General features: G+C 42.9%; 2 protein-coding genes across 2 annotated transcripts in view; one reads left to right on the forward strand and one right to left on the reverse strand.

Annotated features, from left to right (window-relative positions):
• Positions 1-1,134: 1,134 nt before the first annotated feature.
• LOC142204882 (G2/mitotic-specific cyclin-B2-like) lies at positions 1,135-11,980 on the forward strand. The gene is made up of 8 exons (XM_075276208.1): positions 1,135-1,257; positions 5,469-5,582; positions 8,034-8,204; positions 10,431-10,589; positions 10,734-10,970; positions 11,377-11,517; positions 11,598-11,708; positions 11,790-11,980. The coding sequence occupies exons 1-8, from the start codon at positions 1,165-1,167 to the stop codon at positions 11,892-11,894; spliced, it is 1,131 nt and encodes a 376-aa protein (XP_075132309.1). The 5' UTR covers positions 1,135-1,164; the 3' UTR covers positions 11,895-11,980.
• A 5,816-nt stretch (positions 11,981-17,796) lies between these two features.
• MYO1E (myosin IE) overlaps positions 17,797-21,040 on the reverse strand; it is a 127,635-nt gene continuing 124,391 nt past the window's right edge. Inside the window, exons 27-28 of the mRNA XM_075273495.1 lie at positions 19,468-19,637; positions 17,797-18,856 (exon numbers count right to left, since the gene is read on the reverse strand). Coding sequence (XP_075129596.1) covers positions 18,780-18,856; positions 19,468-19,637 — 247 coding nt within the window. The 3' untranslated portion in view covers positions 17,797-18,779. The remainder of the gene's footprint in view (positions 18,857-19,467; positions 19,638-21,040) is intronic.

The following is a 21,040-nucleotide window of genomic DNA, read 5'->3' on the forward strand; positions in this document are numbered from 1 at the left end:
ATTGAAAACAATTACTCTTAATATCTACCTACAGGATGGGTCATCAGTATGTGATATGTGCAGCATATCAGAATCCTTATCCCACACGTCAGCTCTTTTTGGACAATTCCATGTGTTAGAATCTGGTGCAGTGGTTCGGGAACATGTGCAGGTTGCTCCTATTCAATAGAACAGTAATAGCACAGCTATAATTCCCTGAAACCACGCTATACAGTGGATGCGGCTACTGTTACTTGAATAGGAGTAGCATGCATGTTCTCCCTGTCCACTGTGACAACTCATCTGTGTAGGAGTGGTGGAGGGCTCCCAACAGATGACTTAAACCAATTTAAAATGGAGCCTCAGCAGAAGTCAGCATAACACCCTGGCACTAAAAATAGATTTTAGGGTTGCTTGTGAACCATTGCCTCGAGCTCTTTCAAGCAATGAGGATTCTGCTTATATTTTTGGAGAAATGACCCCAATTGCTTCAGATCTTATCTGCATATTGGTAAAGGCTGGATCTCTGCAATGGCTACACATGGTGAAATCACAATGTGATATGTGACCCAAACATAATTGTGGGGCTTGTTCTAATGACTAAATTTTGTCTGTAAATTTGCCCATGTAGTGAACCTGTGCATGTGGCTGAGGTGCTAATGTGCTGCAAGACTAGTTTCATGGCTCCATCACTGGGGGATGGAAATGGACAATTTGCAGTTTAGACTTTCAAGGTTTTTGCCCATATTTTGTAGACTAGATATGGGTCCTGTCTTTTTGTGGTATAATGGTCACTGACCTGGTCTTCTTACTACATTGAGTCGGACTTTGAGAACAACTTGGTAGGCTAATGCAGCGGTGTAGGATCCACATGTATGACACCTAGATAAACCACAGATGTCCTAGATGGGGAAATGCCTTTGTACAGCAGAATAGCTTTCTGAAGTTCTTACTTTAAAAGGTTTCCTCTTGTATGATCTCTCAAAAGTAAAACACTGTAACTCCTTCCAATGGGAGGGGGGGGGATTCTAAAAAATACTAAAGTTTAGATGGATCTGCCAAATGTTTGAAAAGGCTCAGATATTAGTAGCCTTATGTTAACCCTGGGCTTGTTCAGAGCTTGCTTCTTACATCATGATGTCTTTTCAGATTCCCCGTGAAGCTGACAATGCTGTTGCAGGAGCCATGAGATCTAAAGCTCAATTGAATGCTAGGAGAGCTGCTCTGGGAGAAATCGGAAATAAGGTGACGGTGCGTGGGAAGCAGCCTGCAGTAAAGGTATGTATTAGGCAGCCTTATACGCCTGCAATTAAAGTGTTCTTTAAGCCTTAGCTTTACTAACTGCATGTAAGTCTCCATCTGAGCTATGGCGGCACATGACCTGTATTATACACTAGTGGCCTGCACTGTTCCATGGGAAGAGCCCTGCAGTCACTGGTGCAAAGCTTCTACTGACTACAATAGGAGGGGCACACTTAGGCCTCCTGTTATGACTGTTGGTTTTTTTAACTTTTTTTTTTTTTAACTGTTTAGAAGACACCTAATCAGCAGTGTTCTAATGTACATATCTCCTGGTATGTGAATATGGCAGGTTCTGCTCACTTGCTATACTGCTTGTAGTGGTGGTTATGGGTACTTCACTTTCTTGTTCAAAGCCATGGGACATTGGGGCGTAACCATGACCACGACTACTAAAAGTACAATGACTGATCAACAGCTGTTTAGACATCTGCAGTTCAGCTAACTTAGAATTTAATCTACAATTTTAATCACCTAGCCCATCAAGTTCTATTAAAGCACAACTGATTTTCAGCAAACTGTTTGTGGCCTTTGGTCATGCATGTTTTCTCCTGCTGCAAGCTATGATCAAGTTTCTTCATTGTAGTTGCTAGTTGGGTGTTAGGTTGAGGAAGCCTACATTAGATGACTCCTTCTGGTGCCAGCTCACTTAAAGGGGCTCTATCAGCAAAATCATGCTGCTAGAGCGCCACATATGCGTGCATAGCCTTTAAAAAGGCTATTCAGGCACTGTAAAAGTTAAATTAAACTACCCCGAATCTTCTCTACTTACGGAACGTGCACCCTGGGCGGGCATTCAGGGTGCGCCGTCTTCTTCTTCCCCGCCTCTTCTTCCTCTGTCGTCTTCGGTCCCGTCCTCCGGCGCTTGCTCGCGGACACTGATAAAAAAAAAAAAATAGCCCGGGCGCATGCGCAGTAGCACACGGCTTCTACTACGGCTACTGCGCATGCGCCCGGGCTATTTTTTTTTTTTATCAGTGTCCGCGAGCAAGCGCCGGAGGAGGACGGGACCAAAGACGACAGAGGAAGAAGAGGCGGGGATGAAGACGGCGCACCCTGAATGCCCGCCCAGGGTGCACGTTCCGTAAGTAGAGAAGATTCTTTTCTAAGTTATTTTAAAACGGGGGGGGGGGTGGGGGGGGGGGTGGGGGGGGGGTAGTTTAATTTAACTTTTACGGTGCCTGAATAGCCTTTTTAAAGGCTATGCACGCATATGTGGGGCTCTAGCAGCATGATTTTGCTGATGGAGCCCCTTTAATTTGGTTTCTTTGACAAGGACTGTCATCTCTGTTACTTACAATAGATGATGCTCTGCTCATTCTGGCACAGTAATCCTTTCTCTAGCACAATTCTCTTAGTCTAAGCACAACTATACTGTCTACTGAACTCGTCAACTCAGTTTCCATACCCAATATACTTACTAAGACCTAATGGCAGCACTTGCTCAGGAACAATAGGGGCTAGAGAAATTCCATATGTGCATCCTCTAATGCAGGGGTAGGGAACCTTCGGCTCTCCAGCTGCTGTGAAACTACAACTCCCAGCATGCTCCATTCACTTCCATGGGAGTTCCAAGAACAGCAGAGCAAGTATACATGCTGGGAGTTGTAGTTTTACAACAGCTGGAGAGCCGTACGTTCCCTACCCCTGCTCTAATGCATGTAGCTTCACTTCTTGAAGTTTTTGCAGTGGTGGAGGTGGTAACAGGCTCTCTAAAGAGACCTTTTGCCACATCCATGAATACAAGTTCTTGTCATATGTGAATGGGCGCTGCTTTTTTTTTTTTTTTTTTTGTGCCCTAGCACCACTGTTCCAGAGCAATAAGTGCAGTTTTGATGCCCAATGTGCAAGTTATGCTCTGTTATATCAGAAGGACCATGTCGGGCAAGAAGGTGTGACTCAGAGTGCAAGTGTCAGGCCTGAGAAACTTTGCTTGCTCACTTAGGGGGCATTCACACTACAGTCAGTGTCCGACAGGTAGTGTCCGTTCAAAATCTAGCACGGCCATTAGGAGCGGACACTAGCTGTGTCCGTGACACTTGTCATTCATTTAAATGGCGATCGGGTGCGTTCTTTTGCACTCCGTGCCTTTCCTCACTGTCCGCGTGTAAAGATGTCTGACTTTTCAAGCGGACAGAAAAACCCTACATGTCGGGTTTTACTGTCCGCTTGAAAAGTCGGACATCTTTACATGCGGACAGGAAAGGACAGGCACGGAGTGCAAAAGAACTCACCCGATCGCCATTTAAATGAATGACAAGTGTCACGGACACAGCTAGTGTCCGCTCCTAATGGCCGTGCTAGATTTTGAACGGACACTAGGAGCGGACACTGACGGTAGTGTGAACGCTCCCTTACAGTTCAGAGTCTAAATAGCATGGCAGGCCCCAACACTTGGATTGCTTGGGGACTGCAGAGAAACTACAACTCTTCCAGAATCTTTGCCGCTATTACTGTGAAGCAAAGGACTTGTTGGAGGTGGTGCAGGGTTCTCTAAGCAAAAAAGATTGATTGAAACTAAACCATCCACAAGATTGAAGACTCTGGCAAAATTGTGCAGCTATAGAATAAAAACCTGGCTAAATGTTTGTTGAACTTGCATAGTGGGGTTAATCTAACCCTTGGGACTGTTGGGGTAAAAAAAAAACCCTGATGCATTGCTGCGTGGAATTGAATTGCTGCGTCTTTTCTCTCTGTTCATGCATAGTTAGAAAAATGTGCGATGCAAAAAATACTTGCGTGAAAATTGTGTCTCAAACTAGTATGTGGTTGGAACTGCCTTGTTTTCATCCTATGGGGCCATGCCCACTGCTGGCCAGTTCGAGGCTTGGTTCACACTGTGCTTCCATTTTAAAGGACTGTTTATATTTGGCTAGAGACAAGGCATATCTTAAACTCATCTCTATTTTCCTACTGAATCTTGGATAACTTGGTTCCAGATGCTGCCTGCTAGTGTTTGGCTGCAGCTCCATCAGCAATCCTTGGCCTCAGTGATGTAGTACCGAGGCCAATCACTGACTGCAATGGTAGTGTCAGTACTACAGTCCTGTCATCCAATGCTGGCAGAGCAGCTAAGACTGGAGCAGTTGTGGATGCAGAAGGGAAGTACTGATCAGACTGTCCGAAGGGTCGCTTGCTGGTACTTTACTTTTAGAAGAAAATACTTTCAATATGGTGATAATCACCTGACCAACAAATTCACTTGGGTGATCAAATCTCTTGTGCTAAGAGACTTCTACACTACAGAACACTGGAGATGAGCTGCCAATAAACAGTGAAAATAAAGCTAAAAGTGGTTTGCATTGGCCTCTTGGACATGTTGTATGGCTGATCAATGGGTTATAGCTGAGGGTGCATTCACAGTGAGAAGTTTGGTGTGGAATTTTTCCATGTGGGGGAGGGAAAAAAAAGCCTCCCATTGATTTCAATGGGTTCTGCTAGCATTCCCCCCCCCCCCCCCCACATGGAAGATTCCACACCAAACTCCTCATTTTCCTCTGTGTGAATGCACCCTAAAGTTCAGACTGAACAATCTCCAATTAGGGGGATCAGTCACAACGTGCTAAATACCAAGGGGCAACACAGTGGCTCAGTGGTTAGCACTGCAGCCTTGCAGCGCTAGAATCCTGGGTTTGAATCCCACCAGGAGCATCATCTGCAAGGAGTTTGTATGGCATTCCTCCCATTCTACAAAAACATACTTAAATTGAAAAAAAGTACACACTGATCACTATATGGGGCTCACAATCTACAATTAAAAGTGCTGAATGCCATATATTTGATTTTCTGTGTCCCCGATTAATTTGCTGTTTTATTTTTAAAATCTGTCTGTACACAATATGACACCCCCCCCCCCCCCTTCATTTAAGCTGCAGCCCCTAAACTAGCTTGCATGTAATCTTCTGATTCTCCCTGTGGACATGAGGCTTTTTGACTTCTCTGAGAATGACAGCACCAAAAAACAGAAATTGAGGTGCTGTCATGGTAGATTGTGAAAGCGAACTAGCAAAGGCAAAACTCTACCTCTTACTTGGCATTATCTACTTGGTGTCAGATATCTTCTTCCTCCACCCCCCCCACCAACCACTTAAGCACTAACTTCTATGAGCTGTTGACTTGGAGGTCCTAAGCTGAGTTTATTTTATTGAAGAGCACTTCTATAGTGTCACAAATGATTTTATTCTTGACAGAACTCAAATGCAGTGGTGAAGCCAACCAAATCTGTTACTACTAAATCTGCAAATGTCAACCCGAAACCAAAGGCTGTCCCTGTAAAGGTGACTGTGATTGAACCTCCAGCAAAAGTAAGTCTTTAGTCATGTAATGGGATGTTGGTAACCCTCTCTAGTTTTACTTTTTTTTTTTTTTTTTTTTTCCCCCCCCCCCCCCCCCCCCATGTTCTATGACTTTTAAATGGGGAAACTGTTCCAAAGCTAACCCCTTAGCCACTGGCTTAGTGGCCAGAATGTCATTAGCAGCATTTGATACTCTGAAGTTTGTTAAAGCATAAATCCACTTAGAAGACTCTCTCATAAATGAGTGTGACTAGGAGGGTTGGTAAGCTTAGACCCTTAAAGGGTCTAGCAGTTTCTGCTTGGGATAGGCCTCTGTATTAGAGCTGCAAGCTTCTGACACCCAGAACCCCCCCCATAATTCAGCCATACCAAGATTGCACAGTTCCCAGTATTGTTTACACCCAGAGAGACTTGCTACTCACTCACTGAACAAACTATAGCACTGGTTGTAGGGATTGTAGTGCGGGTCCCCCTGCAGGGTTGCCTTAGTCACCAGGAGGCCAATCTTGTCTCCTGACTGCCTTTCCCTATTGCATATAGGGAGTTTATGTACAATGTACTGCAGTACAGGAGTGTAGCTGTATACTGTACAAGGAGTAATGAGACCAGGTTTAGGTCCTCTTGTGAGACAGTAAAGTTCTGCATAAAAACTACCCATCTCAAAAAACAAACAAACAAAAAAAAAACAAAAAAAAAAATTAGGCATTGCTGTGCATATGCTGGTTGTCTACACTATCCAGGCATAGCCTCTTATTCTGTATGGTGAATCTATAAACTCCTCAATGTAGAATCTTAAAAGTACCATATATAGTAGAGTATAAGCTGACCCGAATATAAGCCGAGGCCCCTAATTTTACCACAAAAAACTGGGAAAACTTATTGACTAGAGTATAAGCCTAGGGGGGAAAATGCAATAACTACTGCAAAATTTCAAAAATTAAAATGGTCGGCGTTTTTGGGTGCAGTAGATGCTGGGGAAGGGGAGGGGGTGTCTTGGGTTTTCTGTCTGCCCCTTTACTGTGTGTGCGTGCTCGCGTGCTCAGTCTGGCTGAATATAGGGTATCTGCAGTGCTCCTATTAACTCCTTCCCAATGGAACAGGAGCACTGCAGATACCCTATATTCTGTAGACTGGGCACTGTCACACACAGGGATACCTAATGTGTATGTTTGTCATTTTCTACTTTTGTATGTATTGTAGGGAAAGGAGGGATTTTGATTTTTTTTTTTTTTTTTATAAATCACCCCCCCAATAATTTTATGGGAGATTCTACACATTAATATTGTGGCTGGTCATAGACACCCCCCCCCCCCTCCAAAAAAGTGTATCTTTTTTGCTGACTCGCGTATAAGCCGAGGAGGGGCTTTTTCAGCTCAAAAACTGGGCTGAAAAATTCGGCTTATACTAGAGTATATTCGGTAGCTCAGTTTGACAGGTGGTGAAACATATTTGAGATTACAAACATTGTATTCTCTTGTAACATATGACAAGCTGTCTATAACTGGAGTTATGGTCTATCACTGGCAATAGGCATTTTTAGCTAAACATATCTTTGCATAGCCTTTAGAAAGGCTATTCCAGGGATACGTCTTATTCATTCATTGGAGCTTGTGTTTTGGAATGAACCTGGTTTTAGTGATATGCAGATTATCCAGCACAGAGCATTGGAAGCCTAACTATTCCTTGAGCACCGCAGCATCAGTAGCCTTCCCCCTTCTCTGCAGTGCTCAAGTAACAGAAGGCTTCTGGTGTGCCGTGCTGGCTAATTTGCATATTGCTAATACCGTTAGCATTCTTTTGCTCATTCCAAAAGAATAAAATGTATCCCTGGAATAGCCTTTCTAAGGCTATACGAAGACATGTTTAGTTAAAATTGCCTATGATAGACTCCCTTTAAGACCGGGTTCACACAGGGTTTTTTGGGCCGGATTTTGGCATGGAATCAGTCAGAATCCAGCTAAAAAAAAAAAGCCTCCCATTGAAATCAATGGGAGCCAGTCATTTCCTTTCTGTGAGTGGCTTGTTCCCGCTTCTGGGAAAAAAGAAGCGACATGCCGTTTCTTCAGGCGAATTCCGTGGCTGATTCAGCTGCAGATGTCCGCATTGTGACTCCTCCCTCCTGCCTAGGCCCATTCATTTGGGCTTAATCCAGAGCAGAATGTCACGACTGGATGCTGGTGCACTGCATCCAGTTGCAGCTAACCTTCGCGTCAAATTCCGGCCTAAAAAACCGTGTGTGAACCAGGCCTAAGGGTGTTTTATTTCCTCCTAGTAAGGAGAAGGATACATTTAAAGGGCCAGCTTCTGGGGGTGAGTGACACTGTAACTTAGCATCAGGGGAAGGTTTGTGAATGAGTACCCAAGCCACTGGGCACCTATCTTCTACAGATAGTGCTTGTGACTTAAAATATAGTAAGATTTGTGTTTATGGCTACATATCTTCTAACCCATATTTTTAAGGAACCTTCTCCAGTTCCTATGGATGTGTCAATACAGGAGGAAGAAGAACTTTGTCAAGCATTCTCTGATGCACTGAACAATGTGGAAGATATTGATGCTGAAGATGGTGGAAACCCACAGTTATGTAGTGAATATGTAATGGATATCTACAACTACCTGAAACAACTGGAGGTAAGTCTGAACTGCAGCATACTCTAATAGTTGTGGCTACGTAAACTTCAGGGTCTAGAACAGTCTTTCTCAAAGTGGGCGATAACACCCCCTTGTGGGTGCTGGAGGCCTATAAGGGGGCAGTAAAGGGCACAGAGAAGATTGGGGGGCGTTGAAGCGGTTTAGGGGGGCGATGGCTAATTTAAAGAGGTGGTATCATAATGATTCTATCTATACTGCTTGTTAATGTGGATTTAAGACTTTCCTAAATACACTGCTTCAGCAAAACTGCTTTGTTTGTCCACTATCTTACTTTATTCACTTCATTATGGACACTAAGTGCACCTGGCCCCCTGCTCATTGCTGAGGGAGCCACATGACGTAGCTCCCTGCTGTGTGGGGGCTGAGTGTACGGAGCCAGCCTGTGTCTGCACCACACATACACATCACCTAGCTCCCTGCTGTGAGATAGAGGGGGGTGTGTGGAATAAGTGCTGCTTTCTTATATAAAGCAGTCTAAATCCTACTGGGCTAAAGGACCTGGTCTCTCTGTTCACTAGGATAAAGCTTTATTATACAGAGCAGGCTGCTAGTGGGCAGAGGAGCCAGGTCCTTTAGGAAACTCCGTACAAGGTAAATCCAAGTCTACAGGACCTTTTGATGACATCACAGGCCCTTCAGTCACCCCATAGGATCATGCTATGTGGTGGGCGGAGCTACACGCTAATTTGGGGGCGGGGCTAATTGACGCAAGCAAACAGGAAGAAAGAAGATTTTTAGGCAGATCAAGCTTCATGAGGCTACCCCTTTAAAATTGTTTTTTTGCTTTTAACACAACCTTTACCACTCCTTTACGCTTAACGCGCGTTTCCTCGTGTAACGCCATCTAGGGGACTAGACAGTAACTATTTCCTGTCCAAAAGTTGTCAAACTGTACCATAGATGGCGGTAAGCTCCAATGCGAAGCGAGAAGTTTCTAGTCCATTCTCGAAAGTACTAGGCCCGCCCGCTGCCTCATATAAAAGCGCACGCGCCATCATGTCACAGCCAGTCATGTCATTCGATGATATTACAAAAACAAGTGAATTTAGCCGCTAAAAAAATTTGGGGGGGGGGGGGCACTAGAAAATAATTAATTCTCGAAGTGGGCGGTAGACAAAATAAGTTTGAGAACCTCTGGTCTAGACCATATTACTAACTTGTATGGTATCCTTATGCCCAAGTTAATGGATTCCCTGTTACTACTTCTGAACCAAAGGTGTCTAACCTGCTGCAGGTATTGGCTGACCATAACCAGATCTTGACCAGTGTCCTAAGACCTGAGATCTGGTCTCTTACAGATTACTTGTAAAGTAAATAATCTGCTTAACCTTTTTTGGTCTGATTCCTACAGCCCACCCTGGCATTGGATGGTTAATGGAGATGAGCGAACACTATTCGAAACAGCCGTTTCAAATAGCATGCTCCCATAAAAATGAATGGAAGCGGCCGGCATGCAGACTTTGCTGGCCGCTTAACCCCCCACGTGACGGCTACGTCCATTCATTTCTATGGGAGCAAGCTATTCGAAACGGCTGTTTCGAATAGTGTTTGCTTATCTCTAATGGTTAAAGGGGTATTCCCACATTGCATACTCACCAGTCTTCACTGCTGTAAAATCTTCTTTCTTCCTGGCTTCTTGGGTCATTTGGTGAGCAGGGTTTCACACGCAACCTGCCGTTTAGCTCCGCCCCCAAATTGGCATGTAGCTCCGCCCACCACAGTGTGATGCTGTGGGGCGGCTGAAGGGCCTGTGATGTCATCAAAGGTCCTCAAATAACACTATATGCACAATATTGGACTATGAAGTACAGGTAGGAGCAACTCCATTCTCTGTTACATACAGAGACTGCCTGTCTCTGCCTTAATGAGCACAATTGAATTAGCTAGCCTGATAACTGGGAGAACAGAAGATGAGTTCAGAAATGAAAGCCGCTCCTCTCCCCTCCCGTGCTTTTATCTCCTCCTCCCTCCCCCCTGAGGGCAGCAGATACATCACTTGACTTTTGAGCAGATAAGTCGGGGCTGTGGCCACAAAGAATTGAATAAAGTAAGATAGTGGACAAACAAAGCAGTTTTGCTGAAGCAGTGTATTTAGGAAAAGTCTTACATCCACATTAACAAGCAGTATAGATGGGGTCCTTGTGATGGGACAACCCCTTTAATATTCACCTATGAAATGACATTATTTTTTTTTTTTTTGTCTAGCTACAGCAATCCATTAGACCAAAATACCTGGAAGGAAAGGAGGTAAATGAACGTATGAGGGCGATCTTGGTTGACTGGCTAGTCCAAGTTCACTCCAGGTTCCAGCTGCTTCAGGAAACTCTGTACATGGGTATTGCTATGATGGATCGGTTTCTTCAGGTAAGTGCTCTATAAACTATATATATATATATATATATATATATATATATATATATATATATATATATATATATATTTATATTTTTTTTTATTTTTTTTTTTAAATCTGGCTATGCAACTTGACTGATGGCCTTCTGCACACAGGTTCAGCCTATCTCTCGTGGAAAGCTTCAGTTGGTTGGTGTAACCGCACTTCTTCTGGCTTCCAAGTATGAAGAAATGTATACCCCAGAAGTTGCAGACTTTGTTTACATCACAGATAATGCTTATACAGCATCTCAGATCAGAGAAATGGAGATCTTGATGCTGCGTGAACTAAACTTTGACTTGGGACGTCCATTACCACTCCACTTCCTGAGACGTGCTTCAAAATCTGGCAGTGTAAGTTTCCAGGAACCTGATGGGAGGAATGTAAGGCAACAAAAGTAGACCTGGGAACTCTTTACACCCTCCTAGAAAAATTTGGCTTTAACCCATTTATGACTAGAGTTAGAGATGAGTAGTATTCAATCGAATACCTTGCTCCCATAGAATGCATGTAAGCAGCTGAACACCAAGGGGTTAAGCGCAGTGAATATTCAATGCGCTTAACCCCTTGGTGTTCAGCAGCTTATACAAATTCCTATGGGAGCGAGATATTCGATCGAATACTATTCGCTCATCTCTACCTAGAGTTCCACTATTCCAACTCGAAAGATTCAATCTCGGGCATAAATGGGTTAACCAGAACTTAATGGTTTAAAAATCTCAAAACTGTGCAGTGCTTTACAACATATGTTCTCTACAGGCTGATGCAGAACAGCATACACTTGCAAAATATCTGATGGAACTTGCCCTCATTGACTATGATATGATACACTTCAGGCCTTCAGAGATTGCATCGGCTGCACTCTGCCTGGCACAGAAGGTTCTTGGTCAGGGCAGCTGGGTGAGTTGCTACTTTTTGTCTGCAGCCCAAGACTCTCTCTAGGAAGTAAGTCACTGACTTGGACTTGTTCTCTTCTACAGGGAGCCACACAACATCACTACACAGGGTACACTGAGGAAGATTTGACTCTCATCATGAAGCACATGGCTAAGAATGTTACCAAAGTCAACAAGAACCTGACCAAGCATGTGGTATGTATTAGTGTACAGTAAAGGAGCAGAGCACTTGTGGGGGGAAATGGCTCTGATACACTTCATCTGTATCTATTGCAGGCTGTGAGAAACAAGTATGCCAGCAGCAAGCTAATGAAGATTAGCACCATTCCTCAGCTCATGTCTCCAGTTATTACAGACCTGGCTGCAAGTCTATCTTCCTAATAAAACCGATCTGCATAGCTTGGGGACAACCACTTCTTGCACTTTTATAACACTGCCATTTCAGGCATGACAGCTGCTGACTCTGTAAATACTGTTTTATGACTACAACTTTTTTTTAGTTCTGTAAGCTTGAACTGTCTGTTTTAAATAAACTTTTCCTTTTTTATGTCCAAGGCTTTTTTTTTTGGCTAGCGTAGAAGTACATCTGCCCCCCCCCCCACACACACACACACAAATCAATAGTTCAGGTAAACTTTGCATTGTTTCACTAAACTCACTCTCACATGCCCCATATGTAAATGAGTTTTCAGACAGCACTGGGAAAATGGCCAAGAGACATGTGCAATTGGCACTTTTGGATGAAGAATGTTTCCTGTTAGAAAACTCATTAAAAAGGGATTCTAATGATAAAATCCCTTTAAATGACCTGTGACTCTTCCACTGCTACAATTGGAACCCAATAAATCTCAGCTGTACCTTAGTTGAGTGAAGAGAATTTAGGCCTCATTTAGATCAAATCTGATACAAATAGAGAGTGGTTGCCCATAGTAACCATTCATATTCCACCTCAGTTCAACAGGAATGATGGAAAATAAAATCGGGAACCTGATTGTTGAAGCCTGAGAACTTAGTATGGACTAGAGATGAGCGAGTAGTATTCGATCGAATACCTCCCCTGCATAGTTATTGGTGTTCTCAGTCGAATACCACGTGGTAAACTCAGGAAAAACAGTGGTAACAGTGGTTACCTGCAGCTGTTGAGCTCTCATGCTTCGGACACTACTGCCTTTGGGCGGTCAGTTTTGAGCATTGTAAGTTGAGGAAATCCTCTAAGGGGATTACTTATCTCCCCGTATTGTGCTGCTAGTATGAAGATGGGGAATTATGTAGATAATCTAGAAATGGGAATTAGCACATAAAAAAATTAACTTATTACATGTAAAATCGGCGCAAACTATTAACCCCCCCCCCACTATTCCTGCTGATAGGGAAGGACCATAAAGGGGTTATCCATTAACCCTATATTAGGTTGAATGTGGTAACATGGATTTGGATTCCTAGGCCCCTAGATACTTGGGCTAAAATCCCTAGTTTAGGTCTCTAATTGTAGACAACACGTCTAAGGGCCAGTTCACATGCTGAGGTGTTCCGTCCGCATGAGGACCCTCCTGGATAGAATACAAGCGCAACTGAAAGCGCTGTGCAGTTCAAGCACACGGGCCCCATAGACTATAATGGGTTCCATGAGCTAGTCGTGCTCTACGCACGAATGATTCGTGCGCGACAAGCCCATGGACCCCATTATAGTCTATGGGGCCTGTGCATTTGAACTGCACAGCGCTTGCAGTTGCATTTGTGTTCCATCTGTAGGGGTCCTCATGCAGATCCTTACGGACGGAACACCTCAGCATGTGTGAATCGGGCATTACACACATATACTTGGGGTTAAGTATTGACCACACCCTCAGGAGTTAACTGACATGCAAGAGTCGGTCTCCTCTAGTCAGTCAGTCTGAATTGTCCTCTAATGTATATAGGTGAGTTAACAAAGGCAGTATATGTTAGCCGCTCAAAGTATCTCCCCTTAATCAAAATATGCTCATTCACTTTCGCAGGAATAAGGCTGATAACTAGAGATGAGCAAACACCATTCGATCAAATATCAGGCCGTTCAATGTATTCGATTCCAATCGAATACCAGGCCACAAACACAGTAAAAATTTGTATCCCCTCCCTCCTTCCCTGGTGCGTGTGTCTTTTTTTTTTATTATATGCACCAATAACTGTGCAGGGGAGGTGGGACAGGAACTATGACAATGTAGGAATTAATAAAAATTGGAAAAACCCATTGGCTGCTGAAAACATGTGACCTAATTCATAAGAATAGTGTCGGCCATCTTCGTCTCGTTTTGTTTTGGAGTGATAGGGGGAGCTTTGTCTCAGGGCGATAGTGATTTTAGCTTTGACTAGGCAGGAAAAAACTGCTCTTTTCAGAGCTAAATATAAAATGAAACTGAAAATCATGCAGCAGCGTAGCAGCAGGGGACGTGGGCGAGGATGTGGGTATCCAGTCCAGGTACTGGGGAGGGGCTGCCAGCAGTGCCCCTCAACAGTAGCAGCAGGGGACATGGGCGAGGATGTGGATATCCAGCTGGGTATACAGTCCAGGTACTGGAGAGGGGCTGCCAGCACCCAATTCACTCATCATCCTCTTACAACCCCAGCCACTTCTCTGTTATGTAATTGTCAAAAAACCTTTTTTTTTAAAAAATATTTTTCATGGATACCCCCCAAGGGCCTGCAAATCAATTTTTAGGGCTCCCCCAAGGGCCTGAAATTATTATTTTTTTTTTATTTTTTTTTTTTTTGGGGTCACCCCAAGGGCAAAAAAAAAAAACACACTGCTGGTGCATGGCTCTAGTCATCTGGAGGTCAAAAAACACTTGTTTAAAAGCTTAAGTCATCTCAAGGGCCAAAAACACTGCTGGTGCAAGGCTCTACTCACTCCAGGGCCCAAAAGCACTGCTTTTTAAAGGCTCTACTCACGTCAAGGGTTAAAAACTAAATCTCTGCTGTTTAAAGGCTCAACTCACCCAAAGGGCCAACAAATCTCTGCTGGTGCAAGGCTGAACTAAGTTAAAGGGCCTAAAACGCTGCAGGTAAAAGGCTGAAGTCACCTAAAGGGCCTCAATCTCTGCTGGTAGCTCAGTTTAAGGGCCTGGAACTTAATTTGGAAGGGCTCACGTTAAGGGCCAGAAAAGTGAATTTTGGAAGGTCTTACCACATCACAAACATCTACAATGACCGTTCAGGGTGGGTACTGATGGATTTCCCATTGCCTATTCCATCTGTGGTTGTCATGGGCAACGTGATTTAATGGGTTGCTTGTTAATGTTTCTTTAGCTTAAATTTGGGTTTCTGTTCATCCAATTGGGGAAAAAAGAAGGTTTCCATGTATTTTCCCACTTTGATAGGGTTTTTTTTGGAGTGTGGAAAGTGAGTAGTTGATAGGCTGTGATGGTGGGGTAAAACTGTGACTTGGGCTTATTAGATGCCCCCAGGCATGCTTCCCCTGCTGTCCCAGTTGCATTTTAGAGGTTTTGGTATCATTTGCTGAGGTGTCATATTGGACTTGGTGACCCTCCTGAGTCGAATGGTGGGCTCCCCTGAAACGAAGCATTTCCTCCCATAGACTATAATGGGATTCGATATTCGATTGAATAGTCGAAACAAATATCTAATATTTTACTATTTGCTCATCTCTACTGATAACATTACTAGTTAGGCATAAACATTAGAGTAGCTTCAGAGACCCCAATAGTTAATATGCTGGGGCTTGCTACACACAGCCTTATCTCTCACAGGTTAGGCATAGATATTGGAGTAGCTACAGAGACCCCAATGATAAATTTGTTGGGGCTCGCTACAAATAGCCTTATCTCTCGACGCGTTTCATAAATTTCATCAGGAGAGTGATAGCATATGACAAGCCTAAGCGATGAAGATTGCAGTGATAACCGCAGTTCCTGGCGCCCTGATGGTGGACCCTGACCTATGTAGATAATCTGTTTTCCCTTAGTCATAACAGCAGCACCAGGCTTCCCTCCCTATCTGGTTATTATTGTACTTTTGTATTAACATGCGGGGGGAGGTTCCTGGGCCCTCTTATAGGGCCTAGACATGCATATTCATTAGTTGCTGATTAAAAATTCTGCCTGTCCTACCAGCACACGGGCAGAATTACCCCACATTGTGCTGCTGTTACGACTAAGGGAAAACATATTATCTACATAACGATTTACTGACAGTGAAAGCAGTGATGGCTTGTGCTGTGGCTACATCGTCGCTCCATACATTGTGTGGCAGCATTTGTAGATTATTGACAACCTCCATTTAATGTAACCCTCTCCAGACACAATGAGGCAAAATTTATTATACAAAGTGTGCCAGTTTTCTTGCATAAAAGTGGCATGTTTTGGTACGTTTCATGACACAGAATTTTTTGCCACTTTTGCCACTTTTTTTTTTTTTTTTTTTTGAAAATTAGGGAAAGAATGTGGGTGAATCAACCCGCCTGATTTACTATAACTCACACAAAAATATATACCAGTCCCTGACAGGCAAAAACTTCAGTTTTGGTCCACAGATCCTCCTGTGGGGTGCCAGAATTATTTTTTATTTTCATTTCTCTCTGAGCTGGTGGATGAGACTAGCTACTATACACTGCAGACAGTGCGTAGAGGAGAATCTGCTCCATAATTGTCTGTCCAACTTATGTATTCATAAGTTTAAACACTAGGGTTGCACCTGCGTTTGGGTTTCCGCATGGGGACCCCACAAACAGAAACCTAATCCCCTTGAAAAAGTGTTTACTCACAGATGTCAAACTATAATGGGGCCTGATGGGTGAGAAATGTTGTGCCTGTCGGACTTTTTTTTGCTGCATTTTTAGTGGATTCAGTGTGTGAACATACCTCGCGGCTAGCCGCAACAGAATGCTGAGGCAGTACACCGGCATCCTGTCGGGGCATTCCGCTCCGTATTAGGCCCGAATGAATGGGCTTCTTTTTTCCGCTACTAGATAGCGGGGGGGGGGGGGGGGGGGGGGGTTGAGAAGAAATGAGTGGCTCATTGAAGTCAATGGGAGCTGTTTTAGCAGGCGGATTTTGAGGCAGATTCCACTGCCAAAAAACTCAGTGTGAAATAGCCCTGAAAGGGCCATTGAATTTGATATCTCCAAAACGGTCATTTGTTACAGAACTTTTTGTGGCTCCTAAGCAATGTAGAGAATGTCCTGTAAAGTGGCTGTATAGTGCACATACAGAATGAACTCTCAAACAGCTGATCTGTACAGAGGTCAGTTTCTGACCCCCCACCAATCTGATATTTATGACTGATTCTAAGAATATTAAAAATAAATCCTTTAAGTAAATATGCACCATATAAAACACAGCCTAATTCACACGTGTAATTCAGTCCGGAAAAAAAACGCTTCCTAATTAGGAAGCGGTTTTTGGACCTTGAGGCATTTTTTGGAGTGTTTTCTGGAGTAGTTTTTGGTAAAAACCGCCAGGCGTTTTTTTTACCCTCCCAGACAGTGAATGGACCGTAAAAACCGCGACGTGTTTTTTGGCAAAAAAACGCAATATGGTTTCCGCCTCCTTTTGACTTTCTGAGGTGGAATCCGCCTCAAGAAAGGTCATGTCGATTCTTTTTTTCGCTAGCGGAAACATGCCGCTAATGGAAAAGAGAACGCTAGCGGTCTCCATAGACCACCATTGTGAGGGGGTGGATTATGACATGGATTCCGTGCCATAATGCCCCCCTCTGTGCGAACGGGCCCTAAGACTCCATGCACAGGTCTGAGTGTGCCATCCAAGGGGGCATCCAATGGTACGTGGTATTTTGATGAAGATGGAGCAGGGGAGGACCTGCTCTGTTTAAAAATGGATCGGGAGCCCCTATGGATGGAGTGACATAGGAGTGCATTTCATGATGCATTTACAAGTGTCATCCAACTACAGAAAACTCAGGCCAACCTCAAATTCATACTTGGTTGTGTGCATGAGGTCTTATTCATCCTTACATTCTTAGCAGATGTCTTCTATTTGGACTTTCCTGTGTTTGCAGAGTGTCTATACATGTTCATGGTTTCAGATGCGGTTTTTGAGGCCAAAAACAAGAGTGGCTTAAAAAAAGAGGTGTAGCATTTGTTTTTCATACATTCATTTATAATCCACACCAGATACTGACTTCATAAACTGCCTAGATGTGCATTTCATTAATCTCATGTTTTTCAGCATGTTCAATCCTTATTTAAGACGTGTCAAGAATACGTTACAAAAAGAAAAAAACCCAACCTGAATTACCGTAATAATACTATTAGACAGAAAAACACCAATAATGATAAAAAGAGAATGATATTTATTAAATAGCCTAATACATGATACAGAAAGCAAATCTGGTCTGACGGGGCTGGCTTCTGTTAACTGGTATTCAGGAAATCGGCGACAGCTATGGAATTTCCATCGTATAAGCAATAGCAAAGGCTATAAAGCATTAAAAACATGATTCTAAGTACATATTTCATAAGTACCTGATATATTAGCCCTAAAATCTGCCATAAGAATACAGTAGAGTCCTATGTTATACATCCATACATGTTATAACATCATTTTATATATTTATATATATGTATATATGTACAGTATATATGATTTGCTATATAAATTTACAGCTTAAAAGAATGAGATGCTTCCTGTGACAGGTAACAACATTCTATACCAAGATATTAACATGGGCCAGCCATATTTCAATAGAAGACTATGCAGCTGTGCATCTGCTTTGATATGCAGTGCCTTATGGAAATATTCAGTTATCGATAATTAGCACATACATTCTTCCTGTATCCATCGTCAATTACACTTCCCTCCATTGGTGAGTGATGCATTAGCAGCATATGAAACATTTCCTTCATCCAGATGCACATGGAGAGAGGAAATGTGCAGATAAAATCTTTGTATAATTTAACATCAGTAAACTAAAGAGGCACTTACTATCACACAACCATCATTAGGTAGAAAATCCCAGCACAACTCCATTCACTCTGTAACCCTCACGCCACGACAGAGGCTTGGAACACACTGCTCAGCAATGCATCGCAGGCCACCAGCGGCAAAAATTGTCCCCAAATAGGATAAACAGCAATAAATATCTTCCAGTTCAGGTCTTTGGTGTCTGTATGGTGCAGCATTCAGTTCTTACAGTGCTACAGTTTGGTTGGCGCTTCTCAGGCAATAGGCTACAAGGCGAGGCACTTCTCTCCTATCTGACAATTACTGGAAGGCAGGGTTACAGACTCCAGACTTATTTTTGCAGTCTTTCTTAGATCTTGGTGACATAATTATTAGGAAAAAGTCCCTGTTTACCCCGCAGTCTTCCGGTCCACCAACCTGAGTGGTCTGTAAAGGACAGGAAAAGAAACAAGTTATTTCTCTCCACCACATCTTCTCGGGAGCAATCCTAGATCTTCAATGTATAAAAGGGCAAGTCACAGAGTTTTCACAAGAATCCTTAATTTACTTTCTACTATATCGACAGTTAACCGAGTGATAAGCCTAAAGGAGACCTGACAGAATAATGTGTGCAATATTATTAGTCTGCCTGAAAAATAATGATGTTACAGGCCCAAAGCCTGCACTACACTACTTCCATGTCCTTCATGTCTGATGTAGTTAGTGCAAGATAGAAGCAATGCCAAGTCAGACCTAAGGATGTTTCTTGCCACTTAATAAAGAAGTCGCATGGAATTCAACTCACTTTTTCAACACAAAGCCCCTGCACCATGCTTTCCAAAATGTCAAAATAAATGTGGCCTAAACACCCATGTATGTGTCCCCGAATACTCTGTGGATCCAAATCACCGTTTACATAAACAGAACTGAAATTCTCACTAGTGGTAGTAATATGTGAATAGAAATTTGTATCTGCAGAATACCCACTGAACTCGATAGAAAGCAAAACCTACAAATCATGCCGACTAATGCCGTACAGTGTGGAGTTAGCCATTTACCTTCTTTGATAATGTCTATGATATCATTGGCGTTAAAACTAAGCTCATCTGTATCCTGTGCATCGTATGCATACAGGGCCTTGCATTGTGGCACTTGAGGTTTGGGTTTTGGCTGAGGTTTTGGTCTTCCTCCACCTGGAGGGGGTCGGCTTGTTGTCTGTCGACGTGCACTGTAAGGAAACAAAACGTATTTATTCACAAATAAGTTGAAGAAATAGTTCAAGGCTGAGATTTTTCCAAGAATTATTTAATGATAGGCCAGTAGATGGCGCTGTTGTACAAGGATTTTATATGTGAGGTTAGCCTTCAATGACTAGTCTTAGACCTTCACCAGGGTGACATGTCACATGATACGAATCCTTCAGTAATAGCCCTGCTGATAAAAAAACACTGCAATTCATAATAAGTTATACTGTATGGTGTGGACCTTGGAGTTTCTCTTCATTACTTACACAGACTGTACAATGAGATCATCCTTAGTACACAATTCTACCCACACAGTAAGGCTGAGGACTACTGAAGTTATGGCACTTACTCCTGATTTAATGATATAAAAAAAAATCATTTGAAATTTACAATTAGGGAGCAATCCCTGAATTCTGGAAGTAATCTGCACTTCATTTCCTGTCTATATACATCGTACCACACCTTGTCCACAATTAATAGCATATGCTGGAACATTAGACACCCATCTAAACAGCAGCCAGATTTAACATAATTAGAAATGTACAATAAATTTACTGCTCTATATTGTTCTTGGAACAGACCAATGTGCAATGTGCTGCAGTTGTGGACAATTTGTATAGCCATATAGATTTCTCCTGACTATCCGTTATCAGACAGTTCTGCAGACTATGTATAATTTCTTCAGCAGGCCGCTTTCTTGTGTGTAATATTTGTTCAATGGCACATTTTATTGCGACCTGTGGTTTTACACTAGACCCTTACTGTAGTTAAATCAACATTGTCTCAGTAATGTTGGTTAGCAGCAGCTGCTGAGTACAAAGAGTCTTTGAGCTGCAGTGGGCAATTTTTCTGTGGTCTCTTGTTCCTCACAGTACAACCGTGTCTCCATTTGCAGCGCAGCAAGAAGAAGAAGAAAAAAAGAGATTGCACGATATTCTCCTGAAACTAAAACATCACTAAGGACTTTTCTCATGTCTTCAGAGTGAAGAAACAACGAACCAGCCAAATACAGATTTTATTTCCAGTTTAACACAGATCTTTACCAAATGATGGTAGATTTGTGGAAGACTACTCAGACCTAAGCTACTAAGATTGTGTAATAGTATACAGTACAATGTTATATGGATTTCCTTGTTTAGATAAATATGACCATGAGTACTAGGAAGACTGGACGCAGGATTCAATAAGCAATAGGAAGCTGCAGTGCAAAGGTGGCCATACATATTCAATAGCTGAACCTTAAAATACTGCACCTCATCTTCTAGGGGGAAGAAAGAATCAGACATGATAACTTTCATCACGCTCAAACCTTCCTTTCACTATTATCATCTGTCTGGAAAGGAGGCCCCATAAATACAAGACAGTTGGTTCTGCTGAAAGTGGAGGG

This window comes from Leptodactylus fuscus, chromosome 5 (assembly GCF_031893055.1).
Source record: "Leptodactylus fuscus isolate aLepFus1 chromosome 5, aLepFus1.hap2, whole genome shotgun sequence".
NCBI classification, from domain to species: Eukaryota; Metazoa; Chordata; class Amphibia; order Anura; family Leptodactylidae; genus Leptodactylus; species Leptodactylus fuscus.

Excerpts from the sequence above, each read along its gene's own strand:
- LOC142204882 (XM_075276208.1), top strand. The coding sequence starts at position 1,165 with ATGAGATCTAAAGCTCAATTGAATGCTAGGAGAGCTGCTCTGGGAGAA. Across the intron at positions 10,590-10,733 it reads TGATGGATCGGTTTCTTCAG|GTTCAGCCTATCTCTCGTGG; the intron begins GTAAGTGCTCTA and ends TTCTGCACACAG. Across the intron at positions 11,709-11,789 it reads AGAACCTGACCAAGCATGTG|GCTGTGAGAAACAAGTATGC; the intron begins GTATGTATTAGT and ends TATCTATTGCAG.